We start from the raw sequence: 18,037 nt of genomic DNA, 5'->3' as shown, positions 1-18,037 counted from the left end.
ATTTTAGATAAAATGAGATGAACATTTGTAAATAGAAATAGTTTAAGATGGTTACTTTTCACGGGACACCCCAAAATACTCTCAAAGTATCCTCATAATTAAACTTAAAATGTTCTCTCTTCTGTCTATTTGTCTTTGACCCAGTCGTTCTCCGATGCCTGTAAAAGAGCCAAAACACTTATGAGGTGCATAGTCTTGTTGTGAGAGGGTTAATCCAGGCCAAAGCTTTCTTTTTTTATCATTGACTGGCTGGAGTCTCTCCGAAGACAGGCTGGTATATCAATGGCATCTTCATTACAAAAAGAATAATACATGGGAGGCAGTTTATCTCAAATGCAAATAATGCACTATGGTTGGGTTTTGCAGAGTTAGTGACTGACTGCTGGACAATGCTGATGATGTTCATATCTTATACCTAGCTGTTGCTATAGATAACCTGCAATAGCAGCTTTAAAAAAAATGATAAATTAGGACATAGGCTATATAATTTCTCTCTGTGACAGTTCTTTTAAGCTTTAAATATGGAGGCCCTCTGCTGTTTCCAAATTCAAAAGTTTAATTTGAAGTATTATTCTCTCTCACACACGCACACAGAGAGACACACACATACACATAGAGAGACATGCACAGAGACCCAATGTCTTATCATGTGAAAATATTAATATATTTATATTGTAGAGTGCAGTGGGAATGATGTATGTGTGATTGCCATATTTCCATGTTGTGCTTGTTGTGATGTACTCCAAGAGTTTATAGAATGTTTATGTCTGTGAATTCGGCTTTAGTGTTCTAATTTCGAGTGTTTCCCCTCTTATGTCTACGTGTTCTTTAATCTGGAGGACCCTATATTCATACAGCAAGAAGCGATTTCATTACAGCATGATTTCTCATAAGTATCATGATTTCAGCATGCTCTCAAAGAGCAGGTCTAGAAGAGCCTGAAAGATTCCACACAGCTTCTGTGACAGAGCTTCAATAAACCACATTATTACACGGCTCTTCTTAATGCTGTAGAATGCTCCATTCACTTGTATGAATAGGCTACTTGGTGAAATAAACACCAGATACTCTTTTTTTATCTTCGTTTAATATTTAAGACAATATTTATAAGTTTTATTTAATAAAGTAACATGGCGCCTATAGTCAAGCTAATTCGTTATTTTTAAATGTTTGGAATTTAGGTAAAATGCGTTGTGATTAAATATACCATGCATTTGATAAAACTCAGCTGTAAGATCACTACAATATTACGTCCGCCCCTCTCCTCACTGACGTATGTTTGTCTTAAGTCAGGCGACCCGTCCTACAGATCTCAATTGGCTGTTACACTGGTCAATGAAATTTCTCTTGTCAGCCACTTCCGTCTCTGTGTCAGCCCTGTAGCACTACATCCAGCCTTGGACCTGTCTTCTTCACCAAAACTTCTGGATTCTCATCAACAGAGGTAAAGTGCCAAATGCATTTTAGCCACCCAATTTAACTGTCCTGTTTAGTCTATTTTCTCGTTCTGCATTGTGTTCGAATTGCTCCGGAAAACTCAGAGATGGCTCTTGGGCTTACCGCGGCTGGGGTGCTGTTAGCCAGCTAGCCTCCATATAGCCTTCACCTCCTTTAGCAATACGCCCTGACAGAGGAGTAATTTATGGCTATTATACTAGCCAAGGTAATGCACACATTTGGTAGCGAGCCCTGGGCGCTGAAGCAGGGGGAGACATGTCTCTTTGTCATCACTGAGAGGCAGTGGACTGATTTCCATCCAGAGTCCCTTGGAGAGCTAGTCTAGTAGCGTGTAATAGCTTAATGTCAGGTAAGTTATTAAGCTATCTGTAGCCAACTGGCTAACCCTTCTAATACCTGATTAGGGTTAAATAACTGACATTTTAAGTTTGCTGGTGGGTGCAAATAGGCCAAAGGCATGAGCCAGACACATACCAAAGTTTATATTTTAAAGGGCGTTCAACATAAGAATATATAGTATCGTTTCTAAAAAAAAAAACACTTCTCAATGTGCTGCCAAACTATCGTTGAGAGCCAAGATAACCAGCTAGCCACCTACCTACATAAACGTGAGCTAAATAGCCTACGACTGAAACATCCCAACCACCTCTAATGCCATTGGTGTAGTTTGTTGGCTTGCCTACTTGGAAACAGGAAAAACTTCAGTTCCTCTATCTGTCTATCTGAGTTCTTGAGTTTCGCAACATCCTTGCGGGTTCTTATTTGGTAACACGTCTTTACTGTTAATTTGCGCACCCTATAGTATGGGCTACTTGTCTGCTGTTGGATAGGTGCTTTATTCAACTAAATAGTTGATTGCATCTATATTTAATATGTCTGTTCCTGAATGCCTGCATCATGTGTCCAGTGTTTTTGATAATGCATTCACCCACATATTGTGCACGTCTGTCAGTGCCACGAATCAATGCGACTTCGTCTGGTATTTTTATTGAAAATTGTATGGGGACAGTGGGCAGTCTAAAACAGTCAGGGAAACTTGTCTGTAATCTTATATCAAGTGATGATGTCCATGTATCCTTCAGCTTTTAAAATGGTTCTCCCTTAGTCTTGTTTATGTTTATGTTTTTGTTGTTGTTGTTGTTTACATGGCATTACAAGTTCTGCTCAGCAAATCAGCTGTGTTTCAGACAATGTAGAGCTTCCTTTGCTTTGTCTTTACATGTCATCTGCTCTGTGTTAATCCCAACACATTAAGACACCGTTGGTTTTCCATTGCCAGGGTGTAACCACAATATGAGAAATGGCAAGTCGGTTTTCCGAGAAGTCAGTGCTGTGCTCTGAGAATTTGGTGCAGTCCTGCTGGATGCAGTGTAGCAGCTCGCCCAGGGCTGACAACTAGACCGTGAGAATGCCTCTGATTACTGCTCTCCTGTTTGGCAGGCAGGCAGGGGCGTGGACACTGGACAGTGGACACGGGTTGCTTTCTATGGCCCTCCTCCCCCCAGCCTCTCTCCTCTTTCGAGAGCTGCCAGCTGACAGTCTATGATAGGATTCCACAAGTTGTCCTAAGAAACGGGTAGCAGGTAGTGCTCAGGGTGGGTTGCTCCTACAGTCTCTTAATTTTGATTGTCTTAAGTGTGGTTGTTTTTTAACTCAGACCTATGTGCAGTGCAAATGTGTATCTATTACTTACTACAGAAAGATGCACGCACATCAGAGAACACGCATATTTCCGAAAGTAGCTGAGTGTAAATTGCTATAGCTAATCCTGTCTTATAAGACACCAGTAGCTTATTATTTGACATGATGAATAGATTGCAGTGGTTTCACACTAATGGATCACATGTGATCTCAGCTGATGTTCCCATGCTTAGTCTCAGAGCTCCTCATGGGGACTGTGGCATCTCCTCTCCTGTCAGTGACTTCTGTACCTTATGTATTGGCTGTGTATTGGCAAGAATCTGGTGATATGATGCTTATCATGATATAATTCATGATTTATGATTTCAATATATGGCAATATTGTGATATTGATTGATTGTGATAGTTTTTTCAAATCTAGTTTTAGGAAAACTGTTATAGTGTAGACTGTAAGAGCACACCATCATTTGTATGAAATCTGAGTCTTTTATTGTTGGAGTGGTGGAATCAAATGGTTAAATATAGGTTACACCACAGGGATTTAACACAACGCTAAATGGAACTACTGCCACAAATCTTTGAATGTAAACTATTTATAAAAAAATCGATACAGTGATTTTGAGGATTGGAATGCTATGTCTTTTAGTTACAATCGACATCCTGCATCCGACATCTAGCTCAACCTCTGATGAATGCAGTTTACTTAATAGTGAAGTGAGCCTTCTTGTTTGTGAACAAATTGATGCTTGCGTTCATTCAGTCTGTTTCCATATCTAAGTGCTGAAGGGTGTCTTAAAGTGGGTGGATGTTGTTTGCTTGTGTGACTGTGAAGTACAGCAGCTTGTCTGACTTACCTGGCTGGCTGAATGAGCCATGAACAGGTGATGGGCGTGCACTCTGGTATCAACACACATTCCTGAACAGATCAATAGGGTTGACACTGCCACCCAGCCTGCCCTAAGGTTTTGGGAGCAGCTGCGGATAAAGTCGCTGACTCATGCTCCACCTCTCAAACACTAATGCGCAGTATCGCTGTCAATGGGCTTTTGTCACAGAAAGAGAGGGGACACTGCATTCCAGGTGATTTACTTTTGTAGTGAGCGTTGATGTGTAACGACATTATGACACTATTGCCATTCCACAGAGGTGTAGGATATTATGCCAGTTTTGTTCACTCACTGAAACTGCTGAATATGGACAGTAGGCCTGCTAAAGTTCTGGCAGTGGTGTGGGGTCGTGTGGTTGATTACTGGAGTGTTGTCCCTGAACTGAAGAAGAGAGGATGTCTGTTGACCATGACCATGATAACAGCTTCTGACCCATGCGGTCAGCTCATCCCGACCTCTTCCCCACCTTTCTTTCCCTTTGATCTAGGGACTGTGGGCAGTGTGCTCATTTTAGGGTCACCCTCTCATCTCACTCCATTGCCTAGGTTTCTGTCTGTTTGCAGGCATCACAAGAGCTGCAGGTCCTTCTGTGCAGCCGAAGTGCACACAAAACCTATGAGCAGTGCTGACACTGTACCTCATACAAGCTTGCGTGTTGGCCCAGGTTCATGGTCATAAAACTTCAGGCTTCAGGCTGTTTGTGTGTTGCTTGTGTTTTGTGTCAAGGTTGACCTCCCAGTTACAAAAATGCATGTTAACACACTCCAGACATGGTGTTGTGTCATCAGCGGTTCATCTTTGGGGTTGGTCGTTATTCTCTCCGCCCCCACTTGCTGCTGCTGTTTAGTGGCTCACCTGCAGAACCAATCAGTCTCGTCAAGTGGGATTCCATTCAAGTAAGGCCAGGCCCCCCTGTCCTCGCGACTGTTTCTGTGGCATGTGTCCTGTGAGAGGCCAGACGCCGACTCACCTCCCAGCCTTCCAGACGTCATCCAGTTTGAGAATCCAGACTCTTCCGGGGGTGTTGCCGTGGTGACCAGCCGTGTTGGCATTTGTATGTGTCCCCATAGACGCTTCGTCTCCACCCTGGGCATCATCAAGGGACACTTCCATTCACTCTGTACGCAAAGGAACAACTAGGACTTAGAACAGCATAGAACAGCACAGACTAAACGGGTAAGCAGAGATGCTGTTGTGTGAGTCTCTTACACATTTTACAGTATTGGGTTTCTTTTGGCTCATGTCATAGTAGCGGACATTACCAGGAACACTTTTTCCACTGTAACTGGGTAGGGGTCTCATATTGATGAAATGTTCTAATGCCAGGGTACTGTTTTGGTTTATTGTTATGGAAGTTAATTGAGGTGGATGGAGAGAAGGCTAGAGTTTCAGCTTTTTGCTTTATTGTTTGTTCATCAAACACGCAGAACCTGCTTTTTAGAGATTTACCAAGATTACATTTTAGAACTGGTGAACTGGATGTTACGTCTGTTTGAGATATGATTTTCAGGCTTCACATTAGTTGGAAGTCGTACTTGCATTAGCCTATCCTTTCAATCTGCGTTCCTCCTTTTGAAACCCTGATGTTTTTCAGTCATGTCGTCATCAGTATTTATCAGACATGTCAATGTTTAGGCTATTTTATGTGCCCAGTTGCCCCTGCAGCTCTGCAAGTGTAACAATTGCAATTTTTTTCTAGCGAATCAGACTGTTGCTGCTATTGTATCTGAGCATGAAAAGATACAGGAATCAACACAGCAGCATGTGGCTCATGCCCTCAAGTCATCAGAATGTCGTCAGAGCTCCAGTGTAGACCTTGAGTGTCTTCCAATCGAGCTTGGACCTGATCTCACTCTGGGGTGACTCAATGTGGCCTTGCAGACCTTGCGTGTTTCCTTTTATGTAACGGTGCCTGATAGCGGCTACACAGCCATGTAATGGTGCCATGGGCTCGTGGTTTTGACATTAGATAGGGAGGCAGTTTAACTTGGGTGTGAATCCACCCCCTTCCCCTGAGGAGACAGCTGTAGCACGTTGTCCGCTGGAGGCCAAGGTCAAGTGGTAAAGCCCTGAAAGGTCGCTCAGAAACTTCCTGGAAGTCAGCCCCAAGGCAGGTGTGAGCTCTGACTCTGACCTTTCACCTCAACAGTTAGTCTTCATGCCAGTAGCTGCTCTGTGTGTTTCAGAAACACTCAACCAGACTTTGAGGTTGAGGACCTTTCTGTATCTCTGTTTTGCTGCTCTTCCTTTCTCTTCCTCAGAAACCAGGATAGGAACTGTTCTGATAAGAACCGCCTCCATTATCGGTGCCTCTTTCGGTTCGCTTTCTCTGACCTTTTTTTTCCAACTAGGTCTCCCCAAAAGACTACAGAAACTGATCTTCGGCATTCCTCAGGGGGTTACGTGTAAGCAGACCGTGAGAAGCTTCACGATAAGCCTTATCAGAGAAACTGAACTAGTGTGATTTATGCAACATGCCACTTGTTGCATAATTAGGACAGTGGTGAAAGATGTTATGATACTTATGTTTGTGGAATCTCTCCATTGCTATATTGCATCCTTCCGCTAGCCTTTGTATTGCATCCCTTATCTATATCTTTGAGGGCATTAGGGCAGTATAGGTGAACCTGGTGTGATTCTACTGGAAGTGCCAATAACCGCACACAGGTGAAGCAGATGTCTATCATTATTGTGTCTTGAGGAGATGAACAGAGCAACACCTTGTGGTAACCTCAGCACTCAGCCTTTGGTTGTTTTGAACTCTACACAGTGACTCAGTGGATTCTGGGAAGTATTTGGCTGCTGTTAAATTGGAAGACAGTGTTTCTAATTCTTACTTCATGTGTATTTTCCACTTTCCATGTTTTCATTGGAGTAGAGTGCTGAAGACGGCATTAACATTTCTGTGCACGTTTCTGCTCTTCGTGTTTCCTCTGCGGTGCATGTAGACAAAGCAAATTATGAAGTGTTATGACCCAGGGCTGGGTGAGCCTCAGACAAAGAGGCAAGGCCTGCATGAAATCAGCCCCAGCAGGCTGTGACCAGCTCACACAAAGAGGCTCCACTGTGCAGGCATATGGTAATGGAGGGCCAGAGCTACAGCCGTACAGATGGTGCACATAAAAACACACTCTCTTCCATGTTTCTCAGTCACCAAAACCAGATGGCGTCATTACATCTGCATGTTCAAACCAGCGTTTTTGTTTTTTTTATTTCCCCAGGCAGTGCTGCTTACCTTGATGGTTTGTTTTAAGCTTCGCTCTTCTGTGGATTGTTTTTTTAGAGCAAGTTTCAGCAGCATGTCTGGGGCAGTGCAGGTCCACAAGAAGTGGTGTGGAGAGCATGAGAGATATCAAGTAAAGGAATGATATAGACAAACTAGTAACTGAAGAAGAGGGATCGCTATAAAGACACACATAGAACACCCTGTACCTGACCATCACACCCTTTTGTCTTCCACACCTTAGCATCTGAAATATTTATATTCATTATTTATGACTACTTTGGAGATTGTCATTTTTATAGCACCATGTACTGTTTTTCCTCAAAGACGAGCTCCTTTGGCCCATGGTTTGTGCTTATTTAGTATGAGAGTAAAAGAAACGCTTGTAAAGATCAGAAATAAGCCTCCTCTGGTTCTTCAGTATGTAAAGTATGCTTGTGGGTGTGTAAACAGTGTTGGACAGATCTTCATCTCTCTGTGCAGGTCTTGTTGCCGTGCCACCTGCGGAGCCTGAGTCACCAGAGAGGGAGCGGGTGAGGGAGGATGTTCTAGAAGCGCACAGGGGCCCGGCTTTACGCTCTGCACCATGAACAATGAGGACGAGTTTTACGACGCCGTCACAGGTGAGCTCCGAGACGTTATCTCAGGGTGCTCAGTGGAGTTTTAAACCTGAATCCCCTACTCCCCCTCCCCCCCCATGCGGCTTCTGTTTTTATCAGAAAGCTATTTAGCTTTGATCTGAGCAACAGGCATGTTGCTCATTTCTGTTGTCTACTGTCCAGTCTCATCAAATGCTTCATGTGCTTCCAGAATTCTAAAATTCTTAAAATATTCTAGATTTCTCTCTGTTTAATGTGCCCAATTCCCCACGTGCACAAGCCTCATGATGCAATCAGTCTGTGATGGCAGCAAGCTCCAGTTAAATCGACCCCGCTGTTGACCTGTGCCCTGCTCGTGTTACTGCTGTAAAGGGATGTGCCATTATACCCCACTTGAAAAGGTTATGTAGAGGTCAACCAGCTCCTCCATCCCACTCCAAGAAGCCAGACAGCCAGGAAATATGGAAACATTCATAGCCAGGGCTCAAACCTCCACACTATCGGCTCTACGATTCACCAGTAAACAACCTGGGATTTTTAGGAGCAGCCGTTCTGTTCGATATGTTTCAGCATTATCAAATGGAAACTCTGTGCTATGCGTTCCCTCTGGAGCCAACCAGACCATGCGAAATCAATACTGCATTATAAATGAAGCCAGATGATTAATTTGGCAAGCCCATGGGATTTCTTGCACGATTTCCCTGGGGGTGCAGGGACTTGCTGCAGATTGATGCTGGCTGACCAGAAGGTGTTCCCTTTGAGGGGCGGTCATGTGCGCCAGGGCCTTTGTGGCAGGGGTAGAGCCTGGCAGGTATCCCCTGCTCTCATCTTACCTGCCATGCCCATGACTGCCTCAATAATGCAGAGAGTATTATTGCCGTCGCCATGGGTTCCATTATGATGAATTAATAAGGGATCAGATGAGGACACCAGTGGTCTCTTTGTGGAACTTTGTGTCGGACCAGCACTAGATGGAGCACAGCGGGGTCAGATGCAGGGAGAAGTGGTTGTGGAGCTGGCAGAATATAGGATCCAGTTTGCCAATGCTGTTTCAAGCTTTAGCCTCAAGTCAGTGGTTCAGATTACATGCCTTGCCTAGTCCTGCAAACCTGACAGGAGAAAGACCAATGCAGCATGTGTATATGTTGTCTTTGTTTGTCATAACGTCTGTGACTCCGCGGGACATCTGCTTTTGCAACCCCCAACCCCCTAAGACATAGAACAGTGTGCGTGATGTCCCATTTGGTTGAGTTGCCTCGGATGAGAATAAGCATCTTCTGCTGCTGGTCCTGCTCTAAGCGCTGCGTGTCTTTGTGAAAGATCTGGAGATTGGACCTTCATGTTCCTCATCTATGAATGTGTATTCTTCTCCGCTGTTCTCTGCACGCTCATGGGTGTGTGGTGTGGTTTTGCCTCTACCAAGATGTTTGTTTGCTCACTTGGATTTCCGTGTATTATCAATCAGTGCGTAACTTTCTATATTCGTGTGTGTGTGTGTGTGTGTGTGTGTGTGTGTGTGTGTGTGTGTGTGTGTGTGTGTGTGTGTGTGTGTGTGTGTGTGTGTGTGTGTGTGTGTGTGTGTGTGTGTGTGTGTGTGTGTCAGGCTTAGATTCGGATGAGTCTTGTGAGGGCATATCGGAAGCCAGTTTTAAGGACGCTGTGGCAGAGGGCGCACAGAAGAACAATGGCTCCGTGCCGCAGGAGAATGGAATCAGGAAGCGCAGGTATGGCTAGATTCCAAGATCTCCATCTCTCTCTCTCACTCTGTCCCCATAGCTCTCTATCCCTTCATCTCTACCTCTGCCCTTCTTGTCTTCTAAGACGAGCTATGCATCATGCATTCGGTTTTTATCGCAGTTCTTATTTCACATACAGACCCACCTCAGCATATCAAACTGTGCGATCATATTTTGAAACCACAGATGTTATCCGCATGCATATTTTCATCCGTGTGTTGTCATGGAACGTGAAGTGTTTTTTGTATCTGTATGATTTCCTGCAGAACCTCTCTACCTGCCCCGATGTTTTCAAGAAATAACTTCAGTGTGTGGAGCATCCTGAAAAAATGTATAGGACTGGTAAGGAAATTATCACACACACATGCCAACCATACATATTGGATCTGGACATACCAGGTTAGTTGTGTGTTTGTGTGAGATGACCTTGTGGTGCATTCTGTGGGCTGTCCCAGGAGCTGTCCAAGATCACTATGCCCATCGTATTCAACGAACCCCTGAGCTTCCTGCAACGGATCACAGAGTACATGGAGCACACATACCTCATCCAGAAAGCCTGTCTGCAGTCTGACCCCATAGAACGCATGCAGGTGAGCAAGAAGCATTTTGAGTGTGTGTGTGTGTGTGTTTTATGAATGTACACACACACACAGAGTGTGAAGAAATGACAATGAAAATGCGTTACGCACGCCACATACACACGTGCATATGTGCATGTACATTCTCTCACATGCACACACACTCTAACACACCCTCTGGCCCTTCATGATTTCATGCAGACTGTAGCTGCCTTCGCCGTGTCTGCGGTGGCATCCCAGTGGGACAGGACAGGGAAACCCTTCAACCCGCTGCTTGGTGAGACCTACGAACTCAAATGGTAAGCAGCGGGCTGCAGAGAGACTGAGATCATCCAGGCAGGATGGTACTCGTGTACCTCTCATTTCCATTGATTGGATTTCTTTAGGTTGCCGGAAGAGACTGGGAATGCAGGTTTTTAATCTTTATTTTGGAGTACGCTAAATTAAGCTCTTAGTAAAAGTAGAGCTAAGCATTATTAGCTTTAGCAGCTTCAGAGAAATGTCCCCGACAGTGTGGTTGTCTTTGAATTCCTTTTGCTTTTCAGGATTTTGAATGTAATGTTTTTTGATGTGTGTAATCACATAGGTGTATCTCTCCAGTATTTCTTAGAATGGAATACAACAGGACACTGAGGTTCATGGAAAAATTCTATCTGCTGTGCTCTGATAGTTTGTCTTCTGGGACAGGAACAGTCTTTGGCTTTAATGTTTGAAGTCCAAGCCTCCGCCCTCTTAGCTAATAGCCCTGCTGCCACATTCCTTAGACCTGACTGTCCACAGTGTCAAACGAGAACACTCTCTTTGTGTTCATACTGTCTTTTGTGAATCTATGGAATCATAAGTACTTATATTATAGTAAGTGTTCATTTGCCTCTCAAATCTATGTTTCATGGCCCAGTGAGGATCAGGGTTTCCGGTTAATCTCGGAGCAGGTGAGCCACCACCCCCCTGTCAGTGCCTTCCACGCCGAGAGTCTGGGCGGAGACTTTGCCTTCCATGGATCCATCTACCCCAAGCTCAAATTCTGGGGCAAAAGTGTGGAGGCCGAGCCCAAAGGCACCATCACATTAGAACTTCTCAAGTGAGTGCGTCTGTTTAGCTGGTAATAGGTCTTGTTCATAGATTGGTTTATTCTTGGGTGGCTGGTTAAAGATAAGCACAATATCTGACTTATCTGACAATACCAGTCTAGTGCAAAATACCAAGTAGCAATGTTGGTCACAACAGGCTCAGGACCACATCCCTCCCTTTCTCCTGTCCAGATCAGAGAACAGTACCCAAGACTAGCACCTGACCTTCTTTTGAAGATTTTTGTTACGCGCATTTGTTATCTGCTATCTCATATTTGAGGTCTTGCCTTGGCTAAACGCTTCTTTACACTCCCCACTCCTCTCGTCCTCTACCCCTCCCCTCTCCTCCCCTCCCTAGACACAAAGAGGCCTACACATGGTCCAACCCTTTCTGCTGTGTACACAACGTGATACTGGGCAAACTCTGGATCGAACAGTATGGCACCGTTGAGATAGTCAACCACAGGTAAGGCATAAGCCCTTTGTTTGAAATGGATTTCTGAGTAACCCACAATAGATTACCCACAATAGACTGCTCATTTAGACATCCCAGTCATATTTATCCAAAAATGTGATGGATGATTTTATTTATAATTACTAGCTAGAATGTACTAAATTAAACTTTTTCCATGGGTTTTCCATCCTAACTCTCTGCCTTTTTCCTGTTTTCCCAGCACTGGAGACAAATGTGTGCTGAACTTCAAGTCTTGTGGTATGTTTGGGAAGGACCTCCACAGGGTAGAAGGCTACATCCAGGACAAGAGGTGAGCATGTGGTCCGCCCTCCTTACATGTCAAATAAGTCATCCCGACTGCAGATATCGCCCAACAGTAACTGAACTGTGAACCACGCCTTTTATAACTCGGCCTGCTTTAGATTTAATAATAGATTAGAATAGATAGAAAACATTTTTGGAGGACCACGTCTTTATCACAGGCGAATGTTCGGGACTGCTTTCAAAAGCCTGTTCTAGATGACTGGAAGCAGAAAGTCTGAGTCAATTGGATGGTATTTTGTGTCATCGTGTTCTTGTGTAATGAGCTGGTAAGAACTGATCAACCAATATTGTCACAGGGCCATGATAAAAGCTGGCCATGTAAATATGCACTTGGGCAAACAGTGTGGCTGTTGTGCTATCAGAGTCCTGTGTGTTTAACACGAGTCCCGCGTCAGTAGAACAGCCAACTCCCTCTTGTCTCGCTGCTAGCACAGAAAGACCAGAGATACGGGAGAGAGAGAGACAGGATGGGGTTTGGAAGAGGGAGAGACAGAATGGGGTTTGGGAGAGGGAGACGGGATGGGGATGGGGATGGGGATTGGGAGAGGGAGACGGGATTGGGATTAGGAGAGGGAGACGGGATGGGGATTAGGAGAGGGAGACGGGATGGGGATTAGGAGAGGGAGACGGGATGGGGATTGGGAGAGGGAGACTGGGTGGGGATTGGGAGAGAGAGAGACGGTTGTGAAGTCACTGCTGGGAGTCCCTCAGCACCTCTGTGCTGCAGAGTCTAACACCTGCTCAAAAATTAGGAGCTGATGACACAATTCTGTCTTCAACAATATGCCACAGTAAACACAGTAGATTTGAATTGTAAACTTCCCTAAATCATCTTGCATGGGCTGATTCTGAGTTTGGTGCTTCACTCGGGGGTTTTTACCAACTTGTTCTTCCCGGGTCAGTCTGTGGTCATTTCATGTTCTCGTTTCACTTCAGAGAGGTGCCAGACAGAGGAACGTAGTCTTCTCAGGGAAACCGATAGACAGAAACATTGCGAACCTAAATATGAGCCTCAGCAGTCTGAAGATGGAGTGCTGAAAATGATAGAGGAGGAAGTGGAAAAAATGAAGAAATGAAAAAGATTGATGGGGATAGATGAGGAAGCATCTAACTCTCTGCAACATGCACATGGTATTTTCTTGACTGGTGTCCACATTAACAGTCTTAAAATTGCATACCAGACAAAGATCACAAACACTACTGAGCTTATGAGCTTTAGTTGGTGACTGAATGGCACTGAAATGAGAAAAAGGCCCCTCATCTAATGTGGGTCTCCTTTCTCTGTGTGTGCTCTGCTGGGGACAGTAAAAAGAAGCGCTGCATGATCTATGGCAAGTGGACGGAGTGCATGTGGAGTGTGGACCCCCAGACCTTCGAAGGCCACAAGAAGTCTGACAGGAGGGGTGGAGCTGACACTAAGAAACAGAAGCAGGTGAGGATTGGTGTGTGTGTTTATGTTAACGCATGTGTATGTTTACGTGTGTTTACGTTTACGTTTGTGTGTTTTCGTCTGTTTACGTGCGTGTGTGTGTTAACTTACGTGTGTATGCTGAAATCTATCCTCTCCCTTTTTGTATTGAAGTAGTTGCTCTACTGCTGTGCTTCATGAAGGTTCACTTATCTTTATGGTTCTGAATGTCTTCTGTGTGATTTCTCTGATGTCTTGGCCATGCAGTTCGCCTGTGGTAACATCCATTTCAGGTAAATCTGATGCACATGACGTGTAGTTTCGTAGGCATTTTAGTTCATTGGTGGATGATTTAGCGTGATGGCTATGTTGGAATAGCACTGAAAACCGAGCACAGCAGCTAGAAGATGCTTTCTTTCAGTACTACGTGACAGTGTGGGTCTGTACACACACACACACACACACACACACACACACACACACCAAACCCACAACAGTACCGTTGTGTCAGCGAATGCTTTACCAGACTTTCTGGTGTAGTCTTGCTTACTTGATGATGTCTGTTGAATGCTGACTAGGCGAAACAAAGTTGCTCCTGGGAACTGGCATCTGTTGAAGCTCCTAGTGGGCTCTCCGCGGGAGAGAATGTAGGCTGCCGCCATTTCATGGTGTGAACATGCAATTTACAATATTTGAATTCAATATCGTATTGATTCCTTTTTTATCGTGAATGTTCAGTTACTAGTATATTTAAATGAGCATCTTCCTTTTATGTTATGCAGAGCTATATATACAAATATACACACACAATTACCAAAGCCCAGCCCTGGAACATGGCTTTTTTGGGGGTTTGGCCACAGGCGTAGTCTCGTCACTGTGGGTGAGTGTGAAGGGTGTGTCAGTGCACCCAGGCGGGAGAGGTGTTTGTTTTGGTCCTGGCATTGTGGTGAGGTGTGCCATACTTTCTTTAAAAACGCTCTCTCGTTTATCATGGCTGTAGGACAACAATAGCCATCTGAATGGTCCAGGTTGTTTGTCAAAACACCAGTGAGTGTGCGTGTGTGTGTGTGTGTGTGTGTGTGTGTGTGTGTGTGTGTGTGTGTGTGTGAGACAGTTAGTTGTCTACGCATGCCCAGTTGCCCATTGCGTGACTGCACTGGCATGTATTTAGAACCTGTGTTGTGAATAGGGAAATTTGTGCCTGTGTTTTATCAATGTCTGTAACTGTGTGAGTAGGTATGATGTGTTTGTGTGTGACCCCATGTCTCAAGATAAGTGTGTGTTTCTTGGTGTATGATACTGTATGAGTATATAATATAAATGTGTGTGTGTCTGTGTGTCTGTGTGTCAGGAGGAAACGGTGGGGGGAGAGAATGATGAGTCAGACGACATGCCAGAGATGCAGGAGTCTGTTGCCGTGATACCTGGCAGCACCCTGCTCTGGAGGATATCATCTAGACCAGCCCACTCAGCTGAGGTGAGACCGCAGACATGAACCATTACAGACACTCTCAGACGCTAGATCAGAGGGCCAAGTGGGCTATTTTTCTTTAAAAAGGAAAAAACATATAAGCTTAAGGGTTAGATAAAGTTCAGAACTTTAAAACTCCACTCTAGATTCATAGAATTCTCCTTGAACTCTGCTTCAGACACAAACACATTTTAAAATACACTGAAAGTATGTGTAAGTATGAAAGCAAAATTAACCTTGCTCTCCCCTATCTCTCTAGATGTATAACTTCACTAACTTTACGATGATGCTGAATGAGTTGGAGCCGGGCATGGAGGGACTGCTGGCACCCACAGACTGCCGGCTGCGACCTGATATCAGAGCCATGGAGAATGGCAACATGGGTAATGTAGTACTCTTTCTGCACAAGTCCACAAATATAGCAAGAGCACCACCTGCTGGTGATGTAGTGTATCAAATTAAGTAGAATATTGGACAGAATAGGACAGTCATTTATCAACATACAAATGTATATAAATTGTATGTATTAACATTTTTATGTTAAGTGTGGGATTAATCAAAAAGCATAGATAGAGGAGGTGGAAAAGGAAGACTTACTAAAATTAATCTCAATTGAATGTTAATACATGCCTTTTAGTACCCAAATGATCATTATTCCATATTTCATGCATATTTCTGGTGTACATTCATTTGGTTGGAGACGTGGGGTCATTTTTGGGCAACAGTACAAAGTGGTCATTGGGAAGCCTATCTGGAATAGCTGTCATGATGACTGTATTGAAATGACGCTCATGTTTATCTGTGCATTTTCAATAGATGAGGCCAGCAAGGAAAAGGAGAGGCTGGAAGAGAAGCAGCGGGCATCCCGTAAGGAGAGGGCCAGAGATCAGGACGAATGGTCCACCAGGTCAGCCTCGGCCCCTGAATCTTAGTCCAGCACACACAAACATTATAGTGTCTTTGAGACCAATACCTAACGCTTTTACTATCAATGCACCTGGTAGAGGAATGAGTGAGTTTGATTGGGTTTCCTCAGCTTGGTTAGTGTTAGCTTTGTGGCTAAAAAAAACATTTGGGCTAGCTGTTGTAGCGAGCAGTTCCACAGACCTCTTTCTAAATGTATCCATTATACTTTAGCTAAAGGTTTCAATCTAATTCATGAATGATTTAGGCTACAAAAGGTAGGCTAAAGAATTCATAGATCTGCAATGAATGAATGAATCTTCTTGACAATCTTTACAATAAAGTGTTTCTAACTAGTAAGCTGTTTGACTTTCAGCTGGCAGACCAGCACGACTGAACTCTTTCCTGTCAATGTGGCCCTGATATGGTGTGACATCAACCACTACATCTCCAAAGCGGTTGGTGGCTGATGATGTGCTCTGTGTGTTTCAGGTGGTTCCAGCAAAGTACAAACCCTTACACAGGATCTCAAGACTGGTTGTACAGAGGCGGTTACTTCGATAGGAAATACACAGACTGTCCTGACATCTACTGATGAAGCGTGCATGATCCCTATTTCTCCTACAACACACACACACACACATTCCAACACACGCACCAGTCCTCGACCGAGCAACGTATCCTCTCTAACTGGATCTGTCACATAGTTGTCACTCCCTTACCACCTCCTTGGCCACTTGTGTGGAACAATCGTAGGTTCACGGGTGGCTGAATAGATTTTTTTTTCTGTTTTCTGAGATGGCTGAAGCAAAAAAAATCAGGGATTTGAATGCTTAATTGACTGAAGATAATGTGACTTCATTCCTTTCATTATTTCCAGTGAGAGGGTCTTAGTGAGGGGGTCGTAATGGGAAGCACATATAGTGTGTAGTTTTGATTTTTTTTTTATATCCAAAGTGAGGACGCTTAAGTGTCTTTTGGACAGAAAGAGTGAGCACTTTCTTAGAAATTGAGTGGAGTGTGTGTGTGTGTGTGTGTGTGTGTGTGTGACTCCTGGAACCACCATCTTCCTCCCTTATAGGACATGTGATCTCTAACACACCATCGGATCACTGTATGGCTCATTTTAATCTTGTCCTGAGAAAAGGCAAGCATTTGCTTTCAGACAGCACTATCCCATAAAGTTCTGTATATGTTGTTCACTTTGGTTGAATGGTTATTGTAGAATGAACCCTCATCTGTATGCTGTAAATATTCAGCTCCAGCAGCTACAACTGAGCTACTGAAGCGCTCGTGTTTAACATCAGTGCTACTGATGAGAGAAATAATAATGGAAAGTATTAACTATAAGGAAGGAACCAATTACAGAGGTGTGTGTGTGTGTGTGTCTGTATGTTAGTGGGTATGCGTTAAATGAAAACTTAAGCCATATAGTCCGTCTTAATTTACAGGTACAGTTTGTCATTAGTAGCATCAAAATGATCCCATTACAATTCAAATAATCTAAAACGTATTCAAATGACAGTTTTTTTCTTTCTTTTTTCCCCTTTGAATAATTGATTTTGTTGAAACTAAAAATTCAAACAGGACATGAAATGTTATAGTCTTAAAAATGTGTCAGCCTTCATCAGTAGTGAGTGTATCTTCAATGTAAATAACTTTCACTGAAAATCATAGGTGCCTCAGCATTGTCAGGGAAATTAAACTAAGTGCATTTCCATTACTGCTTTTCCTTCATATAAATGTAAAAAGCCCTTCATCCCCATGAGTCATTAGCAGTGCAGTTGTATTTATCGTACTAGAGAAATATACTAATTTATTATTCATGAATTAGTGCCACATCAAAGATAAAGGTACCTGATAAGAGTCCTGCTGGCTGATTCTGTTCAGCTGGTGGCATGTTTCTTTTTTCCATTATTCCATTATAGTGTAATAATAATAATAATAATAATAGTGTAGTGCTCAACCTATTCTCAAAAGATTAATATACTCTATGTATCTCACTTGAACCAACAAAAACACTATGATTATACATTGTTTCCATGCTATAATAGTTAAATAAAGATTTCGCCATTAGGTCTACTTTGACAATGGCATTCATAATCTATGCAACCAATTCATAGTTCCTGTTAACAGCACAGTAGATTTGTACAGTAGTTGTGTGTGTACAGCCTAAAATGCCTATAAATATTCAGTTTGGTTTCTGTTAAGGAAATTGTGTCTCGGCAGCTTGGAACTGTATATTCTCAGCATCAACTCACACTGTAAGAAATGGCCTCTTGTTT

The 18,037-nt window shown here is 43.6% G+C and overlaps 1 protein-coding gene across 1 annotated transcript; it reads left to right on the top strand.

Annotated features, from left to right (window-relative positions):
* Positions 1-1,370: 1,370 nt before the first annotated feature.
* On the top strand, positions 1,371-17,442 carry osbpl2b (oxysterol binding protein-like 2b). Its single transcript, XM_080853382.1, has 14 exons — positions 1,371-1,444; positions 7,693-7,832; positions 9,412-9,532; positions 9,811-9,886; positions 10,000-10,134; positions 10,324-10,421; positions 11,021-11,203; positions 11,551-11,658; positions 11,867-11,956; positions 13,276-13,402; positions 14,730-14,855; positions 15,109-15,232; positions 15,666-15,756; positions 16,245-17,442. The coding sequence occupies exons 2-14, from the start codon at positions 7,796-7,798 to the stop codon at positions 16,345-16,347; spliced, it is 1,419 nt and encodes a 472-aa protein (XP_080709508.1). The 5' UTR covers positions 1,371-1,444; positions 7,693-7,795; the 3' UTR covers positions 16,348-17,442.
* Positions 17,443-18,037: the final 595 nt, after the last annotated feature.

Source organism: Sprattus sprattus, assembly GCF_963457725.1.
Source record: "Sprattus sprattus genome assembly, chromosome: 16".
In the NCBI taxonomy this organism is placed as follows: domain Eukaryota; kingdom Metazoa; phylum Chordata; class Actinopteri; order Clupeiformes; family Clupeidae; genus Sprattus; species Sprattus sprattus.
Note: the sequence above shows the minus strand (reverse complement) of the source record. Positions and strands in the feature narration are given on the sequence as shown.